At 39.4% G+C, this 18,460-nt stretch overlaps 1 protein-coding gene across 1 annotated transcript; it reads right to left on the bottom strand.

The window, feature by feature from the left end:
- Positions 1–2,558: 2,558 nt before the first annotated feature.
- On the bottom strand, positions 2,559–16,969 carry LOC118224815 (myosin-7). Its single transcript, XM_035412549.1, has 37 exons — positions 16,769–16,969; positions 16,304–16,447; positions 16,065–16,221; positions 15,295–15,322; positions 14,082–14,190; positions 13,900–13,992; positions 13,732–13,795; positions 13,533–13,631; positions 13,271–13,374; positions 12,971–13,109; positions 12,059–12,177; positions 11,334–11,483; positions 10,989–11,159; positions 10,492–10,801; positions 10,272–10,345; positions 9,584–9,789; positions 9,378–9,501; positions 9,070–9,206; positions 8,727–8,982; positions 8,376–8,618; positions 8,122–8,298; positions 7,888–8,033; positions 7,700–7,790; positions 7,231–7,620; positions 6,982–7,108; positions 6,770–6,888; positions 6,454–6,650; positions 6,173–6,356; positions 5,914–6,079; positions 5,691–5,815; positions 5,263–5,571; positions 4,825–5,028; positions 4,439–4,735; positions 4,245–4,349; positions 4,039–4,134; positions 3,803–3,937; positions 2,559–2,682 (listed from the first exon to the last, which is right to left on the bottom strand). Exons 1-37 carry the CDS (start codon positions 16,967–16,969, stop codon positions 2,662–2,664), a joined length of 5,817 nt encoding a protein of 1,938 aa, XP_035268440.1. The 3' UTR covers positions 2,559–2,661.
- Between the last annotated feature and the right edge of the window lie 1,491 nt (positions 16,970–18,460).

Genomic DNA, 18,460 nt, shown 5'->3' with positions numbered 1-18,460 from the left:
GAGTTTACTTTTTAGAAATCTGTGAAGACTGTTGCCATATAATTTTAAGCTGGCCTGATTTTCTTCTTTTTTGTTTTTCTTTTTTTTTTTTTTTTACAGTGAAATTGATTCAATATGGAGATAAATAATTTTATGATTTCAATAACTAAAAAGGATAATTGTAAATGCTTAAAAACAGATGGATCGGATTTTATAGAGAATGGCACTTGTATTCAGTATTTTCCTGAGGCCATGAAATATTGGTAAATGGTAAATGGACTGCATTTATATAGCGCTTTTATCCAAAGCGCTTTACAATTGATGCCTCTCATTCGCCAGAGCAGTTAGGGGTTAGGTGTCTTGCTCAAGGACACTTCGACACGCCTAGGGCGGGGTTTGAACCGGCAACCCTCCGACTGCCAGACAATCGGTCTTACCTCCTGAGCTATGTCACCTCCTCATTATAAAAAAATTATAATATAAAATATTTTGAGGGCTTATTTTATTTTATTTATTTAATGTTTATTTGATAGGGACAGATACATTTAAACATAGATTATTGTCAAAAAATATCCAATGCAATGTATCACAGCATTTATAGCATATGCTAATTTCTGATGCTCGTCCCTAGATGGGCTTTTCAAACACACACATACAGCACAAAATCATATAATCATAAAATACATACAATAACCTACTAGAGCATTATTATATACATTAAAATTGAGTAAAGATATCATTCAATTTGATGAATGGCGGTCGCATCGCACCGCACATGGCGGTCAGAACAGCAGAGAATCTGACTACCTTCAAACGCAGACTGAAGACTCATCTCTTCAGGCTGCACCTCTCCCCACCCCTCCCAAGCCTATAGTTAGCATCTCTTCAGGCTGCACCTCTCCCCACCCCTCCCTAGCCTATAGTTAGCTCAATGTACCTAGTTAGGCTAATACGATTACGTTAGTTTTTATTTGGCAGGATTGCTTTTGTCTGATTAGGCAAATGTGATTCCAGTGCTAGTTTGTACTTGGTAGGATTGTTGTTTGCTGAACAAGTTACTCTACAGGGTTGGAGTCCTGATCTGTGGTCACTTCTGGCACTACGATCTTTACTTCACTCTAGCGTGTTTCTTTTGTACCTCTGCACCTTGAACTAATGCACTTGTTGTACGTCGCTCTGGATAAGAGCATCTGCTAAATGCCTGTAATGTAATGTAATAATGAAAGCCTAGCAATTCATAATCACATATGATTACATGACTGAGTGCATTTTAAAAATTGCTTGAAATATATAACTCAATCATTCCAAGCTTACCAAAAGATGGAATCATTAGCAAAGTTATTATTATTAACTGTGGATTTTGGTATATCCAGAATGCCTGAATTTCTTCTTGGTCTTGAGATAACAATTTTGGTGATATGTATTTATCTATTTATTTGCTTGTTTGTTTGTTTGATTGATTATTTTAATACATTTTGTGCCAAACATGAGGCTGCACATCCAATTCCCACACAAATTTAGAACGTCCAATTATCTGCAACTGCAGTCACACTCATACACGAACCGTACTGCTGATTTGGAACAGTGTAGCTGTGGTTTTCCTAAAAAAAACACATGGTGTCACCAGCTGCTTCTTTTTCACATCGCAGACTACAGCTAAGCTCACACAGAGTGGAGTTGTATGACGATCTTTCATATGTGGCTTTAATAAGCTGCCTAAGGCCACCCGTTTGACAAGCAGGGGTCACTAGATAGTGATGAAATACGGACCCCTAACTGACTGGCCCTTCCCGTACTGCAATAGCAATTGCTTGTTTCCCTATGGAGCCACTGGTCACAGTTAGCACTAGCATGGTCCGGAATTCAGCCCCGAGATCGTGGGGCTCATCCATGCACCCCAGCATAGTGCATTAACCAAAAGAGCCGCCCAGCAGCTTCCATCAATTATTCTTTGTTCTCATTGTAATGGACTAATATCTTGTTCTAAAATCAGGGATAATCACAAACTAGTTAATCTACCTAGGTAATCTGTATATCATTTGATCTGTTAATGAAAATGATTCATGTTAATGTTTTATAAATTTAATTTGAAAAATGATTGGTCAGAGTGAAGAGAACATACTGCAATACTTACAGTCTATATGGACCGGATCTGGGTCAGAAATACTTCAAAAGTATTTCAAGTGAAAAATTTGAACCAGGTCTGATACAGACCCTGCAGAAAATAATGAATTCCTCAGTGTTATTATAAGTATTGAATGCTAAATTTAAAAGAGGAACACTGTCACTTATAACTGAAAATATTTTATTTCAACTCAAACTCATGATACTGCAGAAGTATGGAAAAAAAGTAAAGGCATTTATACTTTTTAGCATACAACAAGGTCATTCCCTTCATTTATTCTAAACAGTCTTCTTTGCACATCTTTTTCAAGGGTGAGGATAGTTTTGGAGAGCCTTGCATGTGCTGTATGTATCTTGAATACAGTACAGTTTTTATTTTATTTTCAACCACACATGTAAGTGCACATGCAAGAGGGGGAAAGTCATGCTCCACTGTTAAATTATGACAGAAACAGTTTTTCATTGCATTGATTTTATTCTACAGGGTTACAGGAAGTGGAAGACTAAAAACGTGAGCAGATCAAGTCAAGAGGTTTCAGAAAGGTCCATCTGAGAGCTTCACTCTTCATCATGCCCTTTCTGTGAGGGGAAAGATTGAAAAGAAAATAAAAACTGGCAAATGAGTCATAGAAGAAACAAAAGAATAGGATTGAATTATGTGCTCATTACTGTCGGAATAAATTTTCACACACTGCCAGTACAATTTCTTATAGATGAGGGCATATTATTTATACTTTTTCCATGGTTAGAAATTAAACTATCAGTCATGCATGCATGTATCTTCACAAGTACATTTCTTGAAAAGAAATTTATGTTGATTAAGGAAATCATTTTTTGTGCCCCCTGGTGGCTGAAATTTATCAGTGTCGCAACTCTTCCACTCACTAAGATTCTTTGAAAGTATTGTCAGGATATTACACTATAAGGATCCTATGCTATGCATTTTATAATCCTTATTGGAATAATGCTTATCATGCTTACATGCTTATCAACATGAAATCACTGAATTAGTAAACCAACTATGGTGCATACAAAGAAGATACAAATGGGAGGGCAACAGGTCGAAATAACTAGTTTTTGAGATAATAAATATTTATATTTTCTTCAATAAAGTTTTTGGTATTGTAACTGATGTTGCTTTCTCAGTTACATTAACAATCTCTCATTAACAATATTCTTAGAGTTACAAGAAAATGGTGCCATTACAATTAACATTGGGACAAATTTGAGGTTTTCTAGCAGCCGAAGGTGACCTGTAGCATATGATATGAGGATACAAGGTACAGAATCAATATGCAAATTGATAGGTAAGATTACATTTTGTGAACAAAAAGAGTAAGACTCCAGAGTACATATACAGTACAGATATTTTCCCAAATATTTTACTGTACGTGTTGTAGCAAGGACAAGAAAACTGGAAATGTGCAAAAAAAAAAGTAAAGAAAAGAAAACCCATCCATTCAAAAGTCCAAAAAACATCTATAATATATGTAGCAGCAGATTTAGACATACTGTTTGCAGACTTGTGATGCTTCACAAACGTAAAGAATGTAAAGGTACGAGGCTACAGCAGGCTATTGTCCATAGAGACATTTGATATGTAGAGTAACAAAATGATCCTCTAAATACTGAAGCAATCTTAGCAGGGAAAAACATAGTATTGGATACTCTGGTGTAAGAAAGACATGAAGGCACCAACCTTGGAACCTGCATCACGGCTCTTGGCACGCAGCTTGTTGACCTGAGACTCTGCGATGTCGGCTCGCTCATCTGCCTCATCCAGCTCGTGCTGCAGCTTGCGGAACTTGGTCAGATTGCTGTTAGCCTGTTCCTCCTGAGACACAGAGAGCACACACAGCACATGATGAAAGCCTGGCTAGGAGACACTGCTGTGAAATATATGAATCAGTATACCGAAGGGATGTTGGCACTTACAGCCTCCTCTGCAGTTCTCTTGTAGGACTTGACCTTCAGTTGCAGCTTGTCCACCAGGTCCTGCAGACGAGCCAAATTCTTACGATCCTCTTCAGTCTGCAAAGAAAAAAGGCAATTCATAATACACAAATAGACAATGTGGTTATAGAAAATTATAAAGCACTTATATATTTTGAAATATGATAGATAACTGAAAGGAAAGGTACCTGGTAGGTGAGCTCTTTGATGCGCCTCTCATATTTGCGGATTCCCTTCAGAGAATCACTACTCTTCTTCTGCTCCATTTCCACCTCATTTTCTAGCTCTTTCACCTACAAATTCAAATGAATATGAATTCTGTTTCTAAATGTATCACTATGTAATTCCATAAGAAGGTACAGCAGAAGTAGTAGACACTCACACGAGCTTCCAGCTTCTGAACTTGCTTCTTGCCTCCCTTCATGGCAATTTGCTCGGCTTCATCCAGACGGTGCTGCAGGTCCTTGATGGTCTGCTCCATGTTCTTCTTCATGCGCTCAAGGTGAGCACTGGTGTCTTGCTCTTTCTTCAGCTCCTCTGCCATCATGGCTGCATCGGTAATGGCCTTTTTGGCTTTTTCCTCAGCGTTCCTGCATTCCTGCACAGCTTCCTCCACTTCGGTCTGAAGCTGTGCTGTGTCACCCTCCAGCTTCTTCTTCTGGTTGAGCAGGCTGGTATTCTGCAACCAGATTTGAACAGCACAGTTTCAATGTCATCAGTTTGAATAGTGTGAAACTATTAAATGGATGCCATAGTTTTCAATCTTACCTGAGAGTGCAGAAGCTGTACTCTCTCGCTGACATCCAGCAGTTCCTGCTCAGCCAGCTTACGGCCTCTCTCTGTCTGCTCCACCATAGATCTCAGTTCATCCAGCTCTGCCTGTAGCAGATTGTTGCGTCTCTCAACGATGGCAATGTTCTCCTTCAGGTCATCATTGGCACGAAGAGATTCATCCAAATGCAGCTGAGCATCCTGTTCAGAAGGGAATTTATAATTAAGTTTTACATGAAATTAATCAATATGAAGCCATAATGCAATCTCCAAATCACAAATGTAAACATTTCTACACAGTATCTGTCCAAAAATGATCAAATAAACAATAATGTGTGAGCAAAATAAACTATATTCATTCATTCATTCATTCATTATCCCTGGCACATTGGCACAAACTCACAACTTTGCATGCGAAAACTGCTTTTAAAATACCTTCAGGTGAGAGTGGAGACCCTTGAGCTGCTTCTGGGCCTCAGCTGCCTGCCTGTTGGCCTGACTGAGCTGTATCTCCATCTCATTAAGGTCACCTTCCATCTTCTTCTTCAGCCTGAGAGCCTCGTTCCTACTGCGAGTCTCAGCCTCCAGGGAGCTCTGCAGGGTGTCCACCACTCTTTGCTGGTTTCTCTTAGCCTGCTCCATCTCCTCATCCTTCTCAGTCAGTTTGCGTTCAATATCAGCTTTCACCTGATTAAACTCCAACTGGGCTCTCAGGATTTTGCCCTCCTCGTGTTCCAGGGTAGCCTGCCAGTTGAAAGATTTAAATATGTCAAAAATATATTTTTCAAAATGAAAAGCATGAATAAACAAAAAAATCACAAAATCAACTGAATCCATAAAAACTTATAGAGAAACAATTTTACCTCTGCTTCCTCCAGAGCAGTTTGGATCTCACTCTTCTCTTGTTCCAGCTGTTTCCTTATTTTCTCCAGCTCATGGATACTCTTTCCTCCCTCACCAAGTTGCTCAGTGAGATCAGAAATTTCCTCTAGTTACGAAAAAACCATTTGATAATAGTTACTAGCGTGGCTTAATTGGGTAGACCAAAAGAATTTCTGCAGATAATGATTACTTCTAAAAACTAACCTTGAAGGTTCTTATTCTCCCTCTTCATCGTCTCCAGATGGTCCAATGACTCCTCATAGGAGTTTTTCAGCTTGAAGAGCTCAGTACTGAGAGATCTGGCCTCCTTCTGGGAGCTCTCCAACTCACTTTGAGACTCTTCATATTTCTGCTTCCACTCAGCCAGGACCTGTTTGGATCACATAGGAAACTGATTCAGAACAATGTCTCAAAACACTTCTATCAATGAAGAAATCTTTTGGCAATCTCAGTTCTCCAGAACCTTGTCAAAGTTCCTTTGCTTCTTGTCCAGAGCGGCAGCAGCTGCATTAGATCTCTCCACATCCACCATGAGATCTTCGATCTCATTCTGCAGCCTGTGTTTGGTCTTCTCCAGGGAGGAACATTTAGCATTCACGGCTTCCACAGCCTCTTCTGCATCCTGCAGCCGCTGAGCCAGTTTCTTCCTGGATACAGTAAAGGGGGATGAATAAGGCTGATAAGACTGGTTTCCTTCATCACACTGAATTTCCTGCTTGAAAACATGCTGCTCTCATTCCTTACTTTGCTTCCTCCAGTTCCTCAGTCCTCTGGATGGCATCAGTTTCATACTTGGTTCTCCACTGAGCCACCTCAGAGTTGGCCTTGGAGAGACTGCGCTGCAGCTCAGCCTTTGCCTCCAGTTCCTCCTCATACTGCTCTCTCAGCAGGTCACAATCATGGCGAGAAGACTGAACCGCATGGGCCAGGGCATTCTTTGCCTGCAGGATAAGCAAAGAGCACAGCATGCAAAACATCATTTAAAGAGTAAGTTTAAAATAATATTTTATTGGTACAACAAATAAAAAATTAGGTTTCTGTACTGCTGTGAATAGTTTACCTTGACTTCCTCCTCCAGTTGTCTTTTGAGGTCTTCAATTTGCTGTGTGTAGGACTGCTTGGCTCTAGTCAACTGAGAGACCAGAGAGTCTTTTTCCTCCATTTGCCTGGTCAGCTCACCTGGTGTGGTAATATTATTAGCAGTTGTTATACTATTATTCTTTCTTAAAACATGCTATTGCTAAATTTATGCCTAATGATGTACATACATACCATTCTCAGTTTGCAGCTTTGCTCTCTGCAAATTGAAGTCATTGATGGTACGCTGACCTTCTTCATATTTTGTTCTGTACTCACTCATCTGATCTTCCAGAGTTCGGCACATCTTCTCCAGGTTTGTCTTAAAGAGTTATGAAAGAATTTAGGTCTGCTAAACCTGGAAATATAATTTTAGCAGAAGGATTCTGATACACAGTACATAGGCTAAATTAATTAATATCAGCAGGTTTATTGAGTCCTTACTTTGACCTTGACGATCTGCTCCATGTTGGAGACCACGTCATCTAGCTCCAGTCTGAGCTCACTTTTCTCCTTCTCCAGCTTCTGCTTCACTCTCTGCAGGTTGTCAATCTGCTCCCCCAGGTCGGCCACGCTGTCAGCATGTTTCTTCCTCAGTGTGGCAGCTGTGGCCTCATGCTGCAGAGTGGCCTCTTCAAGGTCTCTACGCATCTTCTGGAATTCTGCCTCCCTCTTCTTGTTCATCTCAATCTGGGCAGCTGTGGCCCCACCAGCCTCCTCCAGCCTCTCGCTGATCTCCTCCAGCTCTCTGGACAAGTCTGCCCTCTGTTTCTCCACCTTCGCACGAGCAGCTCTCTCTGCTTCGAGCTCTTCCTCCAGCTCTTCAATGCGAGCCTAGTTCAAGGAGAAATTTAGGGTTTTTTTATGAGTTCAGGAAAATACCTCAGAAGTAGGTATTTTTCAACTCAATTACCTGCAGCTCCTTCAGTTTCTTCTGGAGCTGAGCAGCCAGGGCCTGTTCATCTTCTATTTTGCTAGTGAGCTGGCTCATCTCAAAGTCCTTTCTGTATACGAAATTGTATAGGAATTTGGTTAACTGAGCTTAACTACTGAAACACCAACTAAGCATATGATTGTCACCAAAAGAACACATCCATTTACTTCTTCAGTCTCTCGTCTAGCTGCTGCTTGTCATTCTCCAGGTCCATTAAACTCTCCTGAGTTAACTTTAAGTCGCCCTCCAGCTTCCTCTTGACTCTCTCAAGATCCATTCTTATCTTTTTCTCCTGTTCCAGGGACCCCTCTAGCTGTACAGGGAGAGGTTGAGAAAATAATGAAGGTCAGTTTCATTCTATCTACTTGTTCATTTTACTGTCTGAAAATGAGGATGCTCACATCATCAACTTGCTGCTCCAGTTTAGCCTTAGCTTTGGTCAGCGTGTTGACTTTGTCCTCCTCACTCTGCAGGTCATCCAGGGTTTGCTGGTGAGCCTCCTGGAGAGCCTTCTTCTCCTTTGTCAGTTTGGCGATGATTTCATCTAGAGCTGCCATTTCCTCAGTCATGTTCTTCACCTATAAACACAAACCAAAGAGTGAACAGACTGTCACCCAAACCTGTGGTTTATTAGTTTGAAAGTAAAAGTACAGACCTTGTTTTCAGTGGCATGTTTCTCTTTCTCCACTTTAGCCAGAGTCAGCTCCAGATCATCAATGTCCTTCTTGAGCTCAGAACACTCATCCTCCAGCTTCCTCTTCTTAGCAGTCAGCTCTGAGTTCATCTCCTCCTCATCATCCAGTCTTTCTGTCAGCTCTTTGAGTTTGGCCTCAACCTGGATCTTATTCTTGATTAGCCCTTCACATCGCTCCTCAGCATCACAGAGATTATCTTGTTCCTGTGGAGGTGTCAAGTCGTCACGTCACCCAGTTTTAATTAAAAAATTAACTAATTATAATTTTGAATGTACATGTAATATCTTTTAGACATTAAACTCTGAACTCACAGCCTGGACTTGGAGCTGCAGGTCATTTTTCTCTTGGAGAAGAGAGACCATCTTCTCTTCCAGCTCCTTCCTGCGAGCCTCAGATTTAGCATAAGCTTCTTTCAGCTTCAGGAACTCCTCCTTCATGTTGGCCATCTCTTTTTCAGCTTCAGCAGACCTCAATAATGGTTTTATCTTGAAATAAAGTTTCATCCAGGGCCAATTCTTCACACCCATGAAGGCACGCACATTCCATTGGATCACAAGCAAGGCATCCCTATGAATCATGACATAGACAACTCAGATAATCAATCATCATTGCCAAAAATGCAATCAAAGATTTTACTGTCAGTGTTCTTCTCACCTGCGCTCTACAATCTTCTGGAATTCAATTCTTGAGAGAATACCACGGGACCTGGACTGGATTCCGGTGATAATGAGAGCCAGACGATCATCTCTCATTTCCTCCAGTGTGCCCAGCAGACCAGCTTTGAAGAACACCTAGCGATTGCAGGACAGAGAAACTGCAGAATTACATCATCGTTTACTTCTGAAGTATATGCATTTTCATTTGCAGAGTTATGATGTTAGCTACAGGCTTAAATATTTCTAATGCAACCAGCAACAACATATTCAGCAATGATGCCGTGCTTTTTGTTTAAACTTGTGTACCTTAGTGTGTCCAAATCTATACTGGCTGTGGTCAATGTCCAAAGACCCCAGGAGTTTTTCTGCTCCCTTCCTGCTGTCAATGAACTGTCCCTCAGGGATTGCAGCAGGGTTCAGAATCCGATATCTATAGAGAAATCCAACATTACAGGCAATCTGGAGAAATTACATAAATTTGATTGACACCTATCAAAGGAAATCCTTTCTACCTCTGTTTGAAGTCTCCATACAGGATCCTGTTGGGGAAGCCCTTTCTGCAGATCCGGATGCCTTCCAGCACACCGTTACAGCGCAGCTGGTGCATGACCAGAGGGTTCTCCATGGCCCCAGGAGTCTTGGTCTCATTGGGGATGATGCAGCGCACAAAGTGAGGGTGAGTAGATCTTAAGTTGGTCATCAGCTTATTCAGATTTTCCTGTCACCAGAGAAGCAAAATACAAAATTGAGTACATTCATAACTGCGCCTCACAGTTGCTATACCACCTCACATAAATTGTTCATAGATCTTATTTTGCTGTAATGTGTATCTTTGATTTGGAAGTATTAAATGTTTCTTTTTATATTTGTATCACAACAGTATTGACATTTTGAGATCATTGGCAGCTATCACTAAATGATACATTAATATGTTCAGTGTGTTCTTCTCCGATAGAGATACTGTTGTCAAGATATGTATTACATATTTTATACATCAATACAATCTCATGACCGGTAAAATATTTTTTGTCAATGAAAATATTTAACATTTATTATTGCGTGTTCCGCTAACTAAGAGGCGGTCTATATTTGAGATCTGTATTTATTGTATACATCTGTTCCCTGCTACTTAGAAAGCCATAGTTTGTTTTCTACCAGGGCCCTGCACAGGCCTGTCAGTTTTATGCAACTCATTTTCACCCTGTGGAGAGCAGACACAGTCTGGAAGGAGGATCCCTTCTTCTTTGTACCCTTGCCCTTGCCTTGTTCTGCAGCTGCAAAGAATCATTATAGTCGCATTATAGTCACCAATAATGAAACATTTCTCACAGCAGACCATAAACTAAGTGCAAAACCAATCCTTTCCATTAGATGTTATATTTTGTTACACAGCTCTTCAGACGTACAACAATAAGAATACCTGAATCAGCACTAGCATAGTTTGCAAAGAGGATGGACAGTAACTTCATTGTAGACTTTTGGTACAGCCCAACGACAGTCTCGTTCAGGGGGTCCTTGTTCTTCACAAGCCAGTTTGTAATGTTGTAGTCAACAGTGCCAGCATAGTGAACCAGGGAGAAATGGGCCTCTGGTTTCCCCTTGACAATCCTGGGCTTCTGGAAGTTGTTGGACTTCCCCAGATGGTTGTCATACAGCTTAGCTTTGAAGGTGGCATCACTGGCCTTAGGGAACATGCACTCCTCTTCAAGGATGGACATGATACCCATGGGCTGAAAAACAGAAATAAGTGACTTCAAATTGGTAGTATGTGAAAGCTTCAAGGTTGCATAAAGCTGAACACGTAGCCCCTTGACTGTTAATTGTAAAAAATGTACCCTACAACACTATTATCTAGCTACATCAGTTAGTATCCTTGCACACAAGATGATTTGACAAATGTCACCTTTGCTGACTAACCTTTTCAATGAGGTCAATGCAAGCCTGCAAGTCCATGCCAAAGTCAATAAACTCCCATTCAATCCCCTCTTTCTTATACTCCTCTTGTTCCAGCACAAACATGTGGTGGTTGAAGAACTGCTGCAATTTCTCATTGGTGAAGTTGATGCACAGTTGTTCAAAGGTGTTAAACTACAAGAGAAACAAAGGTTCAGATGGTCAGGTGTTATTTTTAAGTAACAAGATAAATACAGATAAATGTGTTTTTTTCTTTATTTTCATTGCCATATTTAAATATGCTCCAACTAGTGAGCTATAACAAATTTGTAAATAGCTATGAACCATACTAGGTATCCTGATACATACATCAAAGATCTCAAATCCTGCAATGTCCAAAACACCAATGAAGTACTGGCGAGGTTGCTTGGTGTCCAGAGATTGATTGATTCTCACCACCATCCAGAGGAACATCTTCTCATACACTGACTTTGACAGAGCACCCATAGCATAATACACCTAAACAGAAAGATGAAACCGTATTTGGGATGTTAACACATATTTCTGTACTCGTTAATGGCTGTCTAACCACATACAAATAACAAAAGAACAGACAAAACAATTTTTTAATTCCACAGTTCAAAAGATAAAATCCAAGTGAATTTCAAAAGTAACACACGCTACAGGGCACATTTTCTCAAATAGAAATGGGAGTGAGATTTTCATTGACATTTTACATTTTTCGCCAATTAGTGGACACACAGGCATCCAGAGCGACTCACACAGATTACATCTACATACAATCCATTTATACAGCTGGATATTTTACTCAATCGATCCAGGTTAAGGAACTTGTTCAAGGGTACAATAGCAGTACCACAATTTGGAATCAAACCTACAACTGTGAAGTTACAAGCCCAGTTCCCTAATCATTATGCTCCACTACCATCCATGAGTTTTAAGCTGCAGCCCTAAGGGGGCCAAACCGTATTACAAAAAACACGCAATCCACTGTGCTGCTGACTGACAGCTGTTGCCTTAACACAAGCTGAACCATGTTGCATATGTTGTCCTCTCTGGAAGCCATAGCTTACCTGTTGGACATTTTGTCCCTTGGTGACCCATTCATTCCCTACTTTGACTCTTGGGTGACACAGACCCTTTATGAGGTCAGCGGAGTTCAGACCCATCAGATAGGCTGACTTGTCAGCATCTGTAACACAGATGTGTAGGACAAAATATAAGTTTTCATTTTCATATATTTCTATTCATTTTCATTCCGTTTCCAACATGAAATGCAGCTATTTTTTGTGTAAGTGGTACATAAAATGGGGCAGTTCACCTAAAAATTTAATAAACCCATGTTTCCACTTACCAAGAGTATTATCAATTCATCCAGATAGTTTTTCTAAGACTTGACAAATTTTATAGATAACCATTGCAGCTCACCACTATGACAGACCTCAATGGGACCAAGTCTTTGTGCTGCTTAATGTGCCCAAAATTTACATCTGAAAAACTTGAATGCAATGTTCCAAATATAATGGCACATTTACGCACGAACATCCACAGACCTTGTTTAGCATGCATGGCTTCATCAAAAAATCCTTAATTAAAATAAAAAATGTATAAAATTTTTGGTGCTTTAAACCCCATTGAGATCCGTTGTATCAGGGTAAGCTGCAGAAAACCTCATCAAATCTCAGCAAATCTCTAACTGAATGGATAGATAGCAGTATGGGTAATTGTAAAGATAGTTTTATTTCATTTTTTGGTGGACTGCCCTATAATTAACATATGTTTTGACAGACATGAAAATATATTCAAAATGATTAGTAATGCTCAAATGTTAAGGTCACACATGTTAAAGGCTGTTTTTAATGTAAGGTGAACTGTTTCCCAATAGACCATGCACAATGTTGAGTGTCTGTTCATTTGCATTAGTGTCTTCTATTTAGGTCGACATACAGACCTGCCTGAATTCATGAGGCATCAGCCAAACTTACCCTCAGTGCCATCAGCTTCTGCCTGCTCCTCTCTCTGCTTCTGCTTGAACTTCATGTTGCCGTAGTGCATGATGGCACCAACCAGCTTGTAAATGCTGTTCTTCTCTTCTTGAGTGAAGCCCAGCACATCAAAGGCTTCCTGCAAGACAGAGATGGACATTTGTCTGGACTGAATCATGAATGGCATGTCAAAAGTTGTCTATCACAATGAACAGCTAGGAAACCACTCATTTGTATATTTACAAACACTACTTGTGTATCATCTTTCCTTAATGTAAATGCAATTAATTTTCCACTAACATCAGTGGCCATCAGCTCCTCAGCATCATCAATAGAAGCTACTGTCGTCTCTCCTTGGGAGATGAAGGCGTAGTCATAAGGGTTGTTGGTTACGAGCATCATTTCTATTGGAAAGGAAACAAAGATATCATTATCATTTAGACTAGCATTTTGAATATGATTATATAAGTATGAATACACAATACATTGTAAATTTACAAGAAATTCTACTGTGTAAAAATACAAAAATAGAATCCGCTGTATAGAAGACAGTCCCACTCACCCAGCAGCTCTGGTTTCTTCTGAGACAGGATCTGGTAAAATATGTGATAGTCTCTCTCAGCCTTAAGCTGGAAAGTCACACGTGATTTTTCCAGGAGATCTTGAAAGAATAAATATCAGAGGAAGACATGAGCACCATTTTTTAGTCAAGTCACAGTACAGCTATACATTTTATAGAATTTTTAAATGTAACTGCTTACAGGTCTCAATATCAGCAGAAGCCAGTTTTCCACTGGCTGCAAAGTGAATTCGGATGAACTTGCCCTTTAAGAAACAAACAAACAAACAGAATAGTAAATATATTTTTTTTAAATACACAAAGATTGTACACCTTTTAATCTATGGAGGTTGCCCAAAAAAGCACTTACAAATCTTGAGGAGTTGTCATTTCTGATGGTCTTGGCATTTCCAAAGGCCTCCAGGGCTGGGTTGGCCTGGATGATTTGATCCTCCAGGGTGCCCTGAGAGGAATCACAAGTACAATCTCAGTCACATAAGAAAGGCAGGAATCAAGTAGACACATTTTATTGTAGATCAGCTGGAAAGTCACCTTTTTCTCGGAAGCTGCATCCTTCTTCCCTGTTCCTCCAGCTGCAATGCTGGCAAAGTACTGAATTACCCTTTTGGTGTTCACAGTCTTCCCAGCACCAGATTCTCCACTGGGGGAAGTAGACATTTATTTACTGAGGTTAATACAGAAATATATAAATGGAAGGAATCTCTGCACTTGAATATAGACCCAAAACTGCTTCAGAATTGTCCATGTTTCTCTGGGTTATGACTAAAACATGCTAATCAGCTCACTATGCCAAACTATGCACTATGCAAGACAATTGGATAACACAAGCCTCATGCAGTTCACAGCATGATGTTGCACTATATTTTTTATTCATGTTTTCATTTTAAATCAAGAAATCAATCCTGTTTCTTTACTTAATCAACTTTTGTAAACCATATAAATTGTTTGTGGTATCCACTGTATTCCCTTATTTTTTGCTTTTCTGTTATTGCCATGTTACATTGTAGATTGAAGACTAGAAAACTTTACATACAATGACAAGTTTTCTATTTAAGAAAAAGGCTAATTATTGAAAATAAGCACATACCATCATGGATTTGTAAATGTAAAGAGGAATATGTAGTTTACAACAAAGAAATTTAGCAGGACAGAATTCAGAGATATAGCTCTTGAAAAAAGAGACCACAGAAGATTTTCACTTTATGGTTATATGTATGTGTAAAATCCAACATTTCATAATCTTTCATGAAACAGTGGCCACATCTGATGTTAATTCCAAAAAACAGATCATTCAAAACATTTATTTGCAGAAAATGATAACTGGTCAAACTACTACAAATCGACAGAGTTATTATACATTGAATAATTTAAACTAAACAAGTTTAGGCCCATAAATAAATAATAAAACTAGCAGTGACGTCACTTAGAAAGCAAATATTCAATCAATATTTGGTGGAGTAACCCTAATTTTGTTCCAAAGCTATATTATGAACATACAGTTAATCGAATTCTTCTACATGAATCAAATGACTAGTTTTCCTGACAGGAAAGGACATGCACGTGGAGAAAGCACAATCTCTAAATGTTAAGACATGTACAGAACAATGCAATCAAAAAAGTTTTGAAAGAAACTAGCTCATTGCCAGTAGAAGCAGTTTCCAAATAATCACTTAATAATGTACAGTGGATTAAATTAGATAAGGCATTCAATTTGTAATCCAAATAAAAGGATGAGCAGACTTACGTGATAAGAATGGACTGGTTTTCTCTGTCTGAAAGAGAAGTGGGTGTCAGGCACTGCCAGATTGTACATAATATTTCACCTTAAAATTCATGTCTGTAGTTTTTGTTTTGTTTCACATTAACATGCTCAACATTGAACTCCATTTTCAAGTGAGTCTAGTTTGCAGCATAGTTTTGAGCCATAATGTAAGAATGGTAATGTGGGACAAAATGACGACAAATAATTGTTTTACATTTTTTGTATACTGGCATAAATTACATTCCATTGTGATGCGTAGCAGTCATACTAATCAGAAACTCTTAACTGCTGAAACTATACTTTAGATCAGTGGTGTCAAACTCATGCCATGGAGGGCCGTGTGTATGCAGGTTTTCATTCCAGCCTCAGATCTTGATTATATAATTAGTTAAATTATTTGCTGAATTAGGGATGCAGGTTTGTGCACAATGGTGGCCCGACGTCTATGGTGACCCGCATTGTCTAAATAAAAATTTTCTTATATTCTGTGCTTCAATGCAGTTAAACGCATATGGCTGAATGAGTAATTGGACTCAATTAAGGCAGCATTAATTGGTTGGAATGAAAACCTGCATACACACGGCCCTCCATGGCACGAGTTTGACACCACTGCTTTAGATAAAGGTTATATGGGCTAATCCCACGATGCATATAAAATAAAATGTTCTCCCTCTTGCCCCCAGACAAAAAGGGCTGTTCTTTTCCAAAACGCACTGTCTAACTCAAGCAGGCTAAATACTGTAGCATGTTACCTGTCAACATGTACTGATAAGCATTGTCAGAGATGGAGAAGATGTGAGGAGGAGCTTCACTCCTCTTCTTTCCTCTGTAAGCAAGGACCACCTCTTGATTGTACACTGGCAGCCACTTGTAGGGGTTGATAGTCACACAGAAGAGCCCAGAGTAGGTCTGTAAATGAAAGAGGTTGTTAGAAGGTCTTTAATGCCAGTCATTGTAACGGTCATGGAGAGATCCAAAGAGTCAAACTCACGTAGATCATCCAGGCTGCATAACGCTCTTTGAGGTTAAACAGCACAGCAGGCTCATGCAGGAAGGTGAACATCGCCATGTCCTCAATTTTATCGAACTTTGGCGGGTTCTGGGGGTGGACCTCAGACTCCTTCACAGTTACTGTCTGAGAAAGAAGAGAATAGTTACATGACACAACTATGAAACATAAATATGTTTTATGTTTGAATATGTATAAGTATTAAAAGCCTATTTCACTGTAATTAAAATGTTATGTTTTCCCAATCTTTTCACAGTCTGTACATACAGTACATATCAGTATATACTAACTTCAAAGGAGTCTAGCATTTATTTCAACTTTCTTCAGTGATTATGAAATCCTCCACTTATTTTAAATTAAAGAATATAATTAAGATGTAATTTTCCCATTATTTTTAAAGGGTCAGGTTTCATAATGTTTCTAATATGGCTACAGAAGTTGTCCTACCTTCCCTTTCTCGGTTTCCGCGGTGACTTTGTCTCCATCCCGGCTAAGGATGCTAGCCTTGACAAACTCTTCTTCCACATCAGGGACAAAGCACTCCTTCTTCATGTCAAAGATGCGAGTCTGAGCCTCCAGACGCTCCTTGTCTGACTTTCGCAAGTAAGAGGCTGCAGCCCCAAACTCAGCCATCTGAGCATCCCCCATCTTTATCTAACCAAGTAAATGTCGTTCTTACATCAAAATATGTATATCTTTTTCTTTCAAAGATTACTTCTAAAGCTATTTCAAAAGGTGTACCAGAAATTAAATTTCATTTCAATTAAAAAATGTAGTAAAATAAATAAAACATAAATTTTAGAAAAGGGCATTTTGGAAAAGGGCATAATGTTAAGCACTGTATATAAACCAAATAAATAGGCTTACAAGTAAAGTGATGATACACCTTGTGTGATGTTCGGTAATGTCATTAAGTTGGAGAAATAGGATAATAAGCCTCTTGGCTAAATTAATCTTACCTTGTTGTGAAGCCCCGGAAGACAGGATCAGTAGTGTGATAGCCCTGTGAAGAAACAAAGGACACACAGTAAGAAGAAAACTTTTCCTGGGCCTTTCAGGCTGTGTGCATCAAGAGCATCTGCTTTTGTGAATGGTCACAGCAGCTGTTCTCAGAGGACTGAGCCGTGGAGCTGGAGACTCTCTAACCATATGTAATGTGTTGTATATTCTGACTGCCACAGCTTTGCTGCTATGCAAGTTTGAGAGAGTGTCTTATACGGGATCCATTCCTTCCACACAATGTCGAGAATCTACTTCTATTCACAGCTTACCTTCAAAGTATACAGTGACCTGTATGTGTCAAACACTGTCCTTCCTTTATAAATGCTGCCACGCTCCCAAATATGGAGCTGGCATGTCAGGAAGCAGGAATGCCTTTTGTCTCACTTGGGGTGGGGTGCAGCAGGGAGGGTGATGAAGGATTCCTGTCTTTATGTATGGAAAGAAGTGTGTGCATGCCAGAGGAGAGAATGGATGCAATTGGTGCTGATCTATATTCGGCAGTCCTTACAGTAGTGTTTTGGTTTCACATAGACAACCCAAATAGGTATTCAGAAATGCATGCCACCACCCATTTACTCGAAGAAAAGCATCGTCCTCACTATATAGCCTTGTGAATGACATAAATATGACACGTTAGCAAATATAATAATTTTATACAGATATTTTACATGAAATCATAAATTGTATAAAATGTGCTAGATGTTATAGAAAGTTACAATAGGGTACATATCAGTAGTTCATAATTATACTTAAATATACTGACACAAACTAAAGACATACTGTACTGTTTATCACCATATGAATGCACCCCACAAAATAGCATGTCCAAGTACTAGTGTTCTACACACATAAATTCAAAACAATACGAAACTAGGAACATAAAAAATTGAATTGCCTTTCATAAGGACATCATTCATGCAATCAGGGTAAGCAGGCTAAACTATTTGTTGCTGAACTCAAAAGTCGTTTTTTGAAAACATCGCTAAAAATAACAAGCTGTTTGGAATCTTCACGAAGAGGTTTTCTCAATAAGTGACACTCTGTGTGTATGTGCGTACGTGCGTACGTGCGTGCGTGCATGCGTGTGTGTGGGTGTTTAAATATAGTAGAATACTTCACATAAGATTTGATTTTTGG

The sequence above is a fragment of the Anguilla anguilla genome, chromosome 4, assembly GCF_013347855.1.
Source record: "Anguilla anguilla isolate fAngAng1 chromosome 4, fAngAng1.pri, whole genome shotgun sequence".
Taxonomy (NCBI): domain Eukaryota; kingdom Metazoa; phylum Chordata; class Actinopteri; order Anguilliformes; family Anguillidae; genus Anguilla; species Anguilla anguilla.
The sequence above is the reverse complement of the archived record's forward strand: the minus strand, read 5'-3'. Positions and strand labels throughout refer to the sequence as shown.

Coding starts and splice junctions, on each gene's coding strand:
- LOC118224815 (XM_035412549.1), bottom strand. CDS start 16,969: ATGGGGGATGCTCAGATGGCTGAGTTTGGGGCTGCAGCCTCTTACTTG. Junction 10,346..10,491: donor CTATGCTAGTGCTGATTCAG/GTATTCTTATTG, acceptor GATTCTTTGCAG/CTGCAGAACAAGGCAAGGGC. Junction 8,983..9,069: donor CAGAAGATTGTAGAGCGCAG/GTGAGAAGAACA, acceptor CATGATTCATAG/GGATGCCTTGCTTGTGATCC.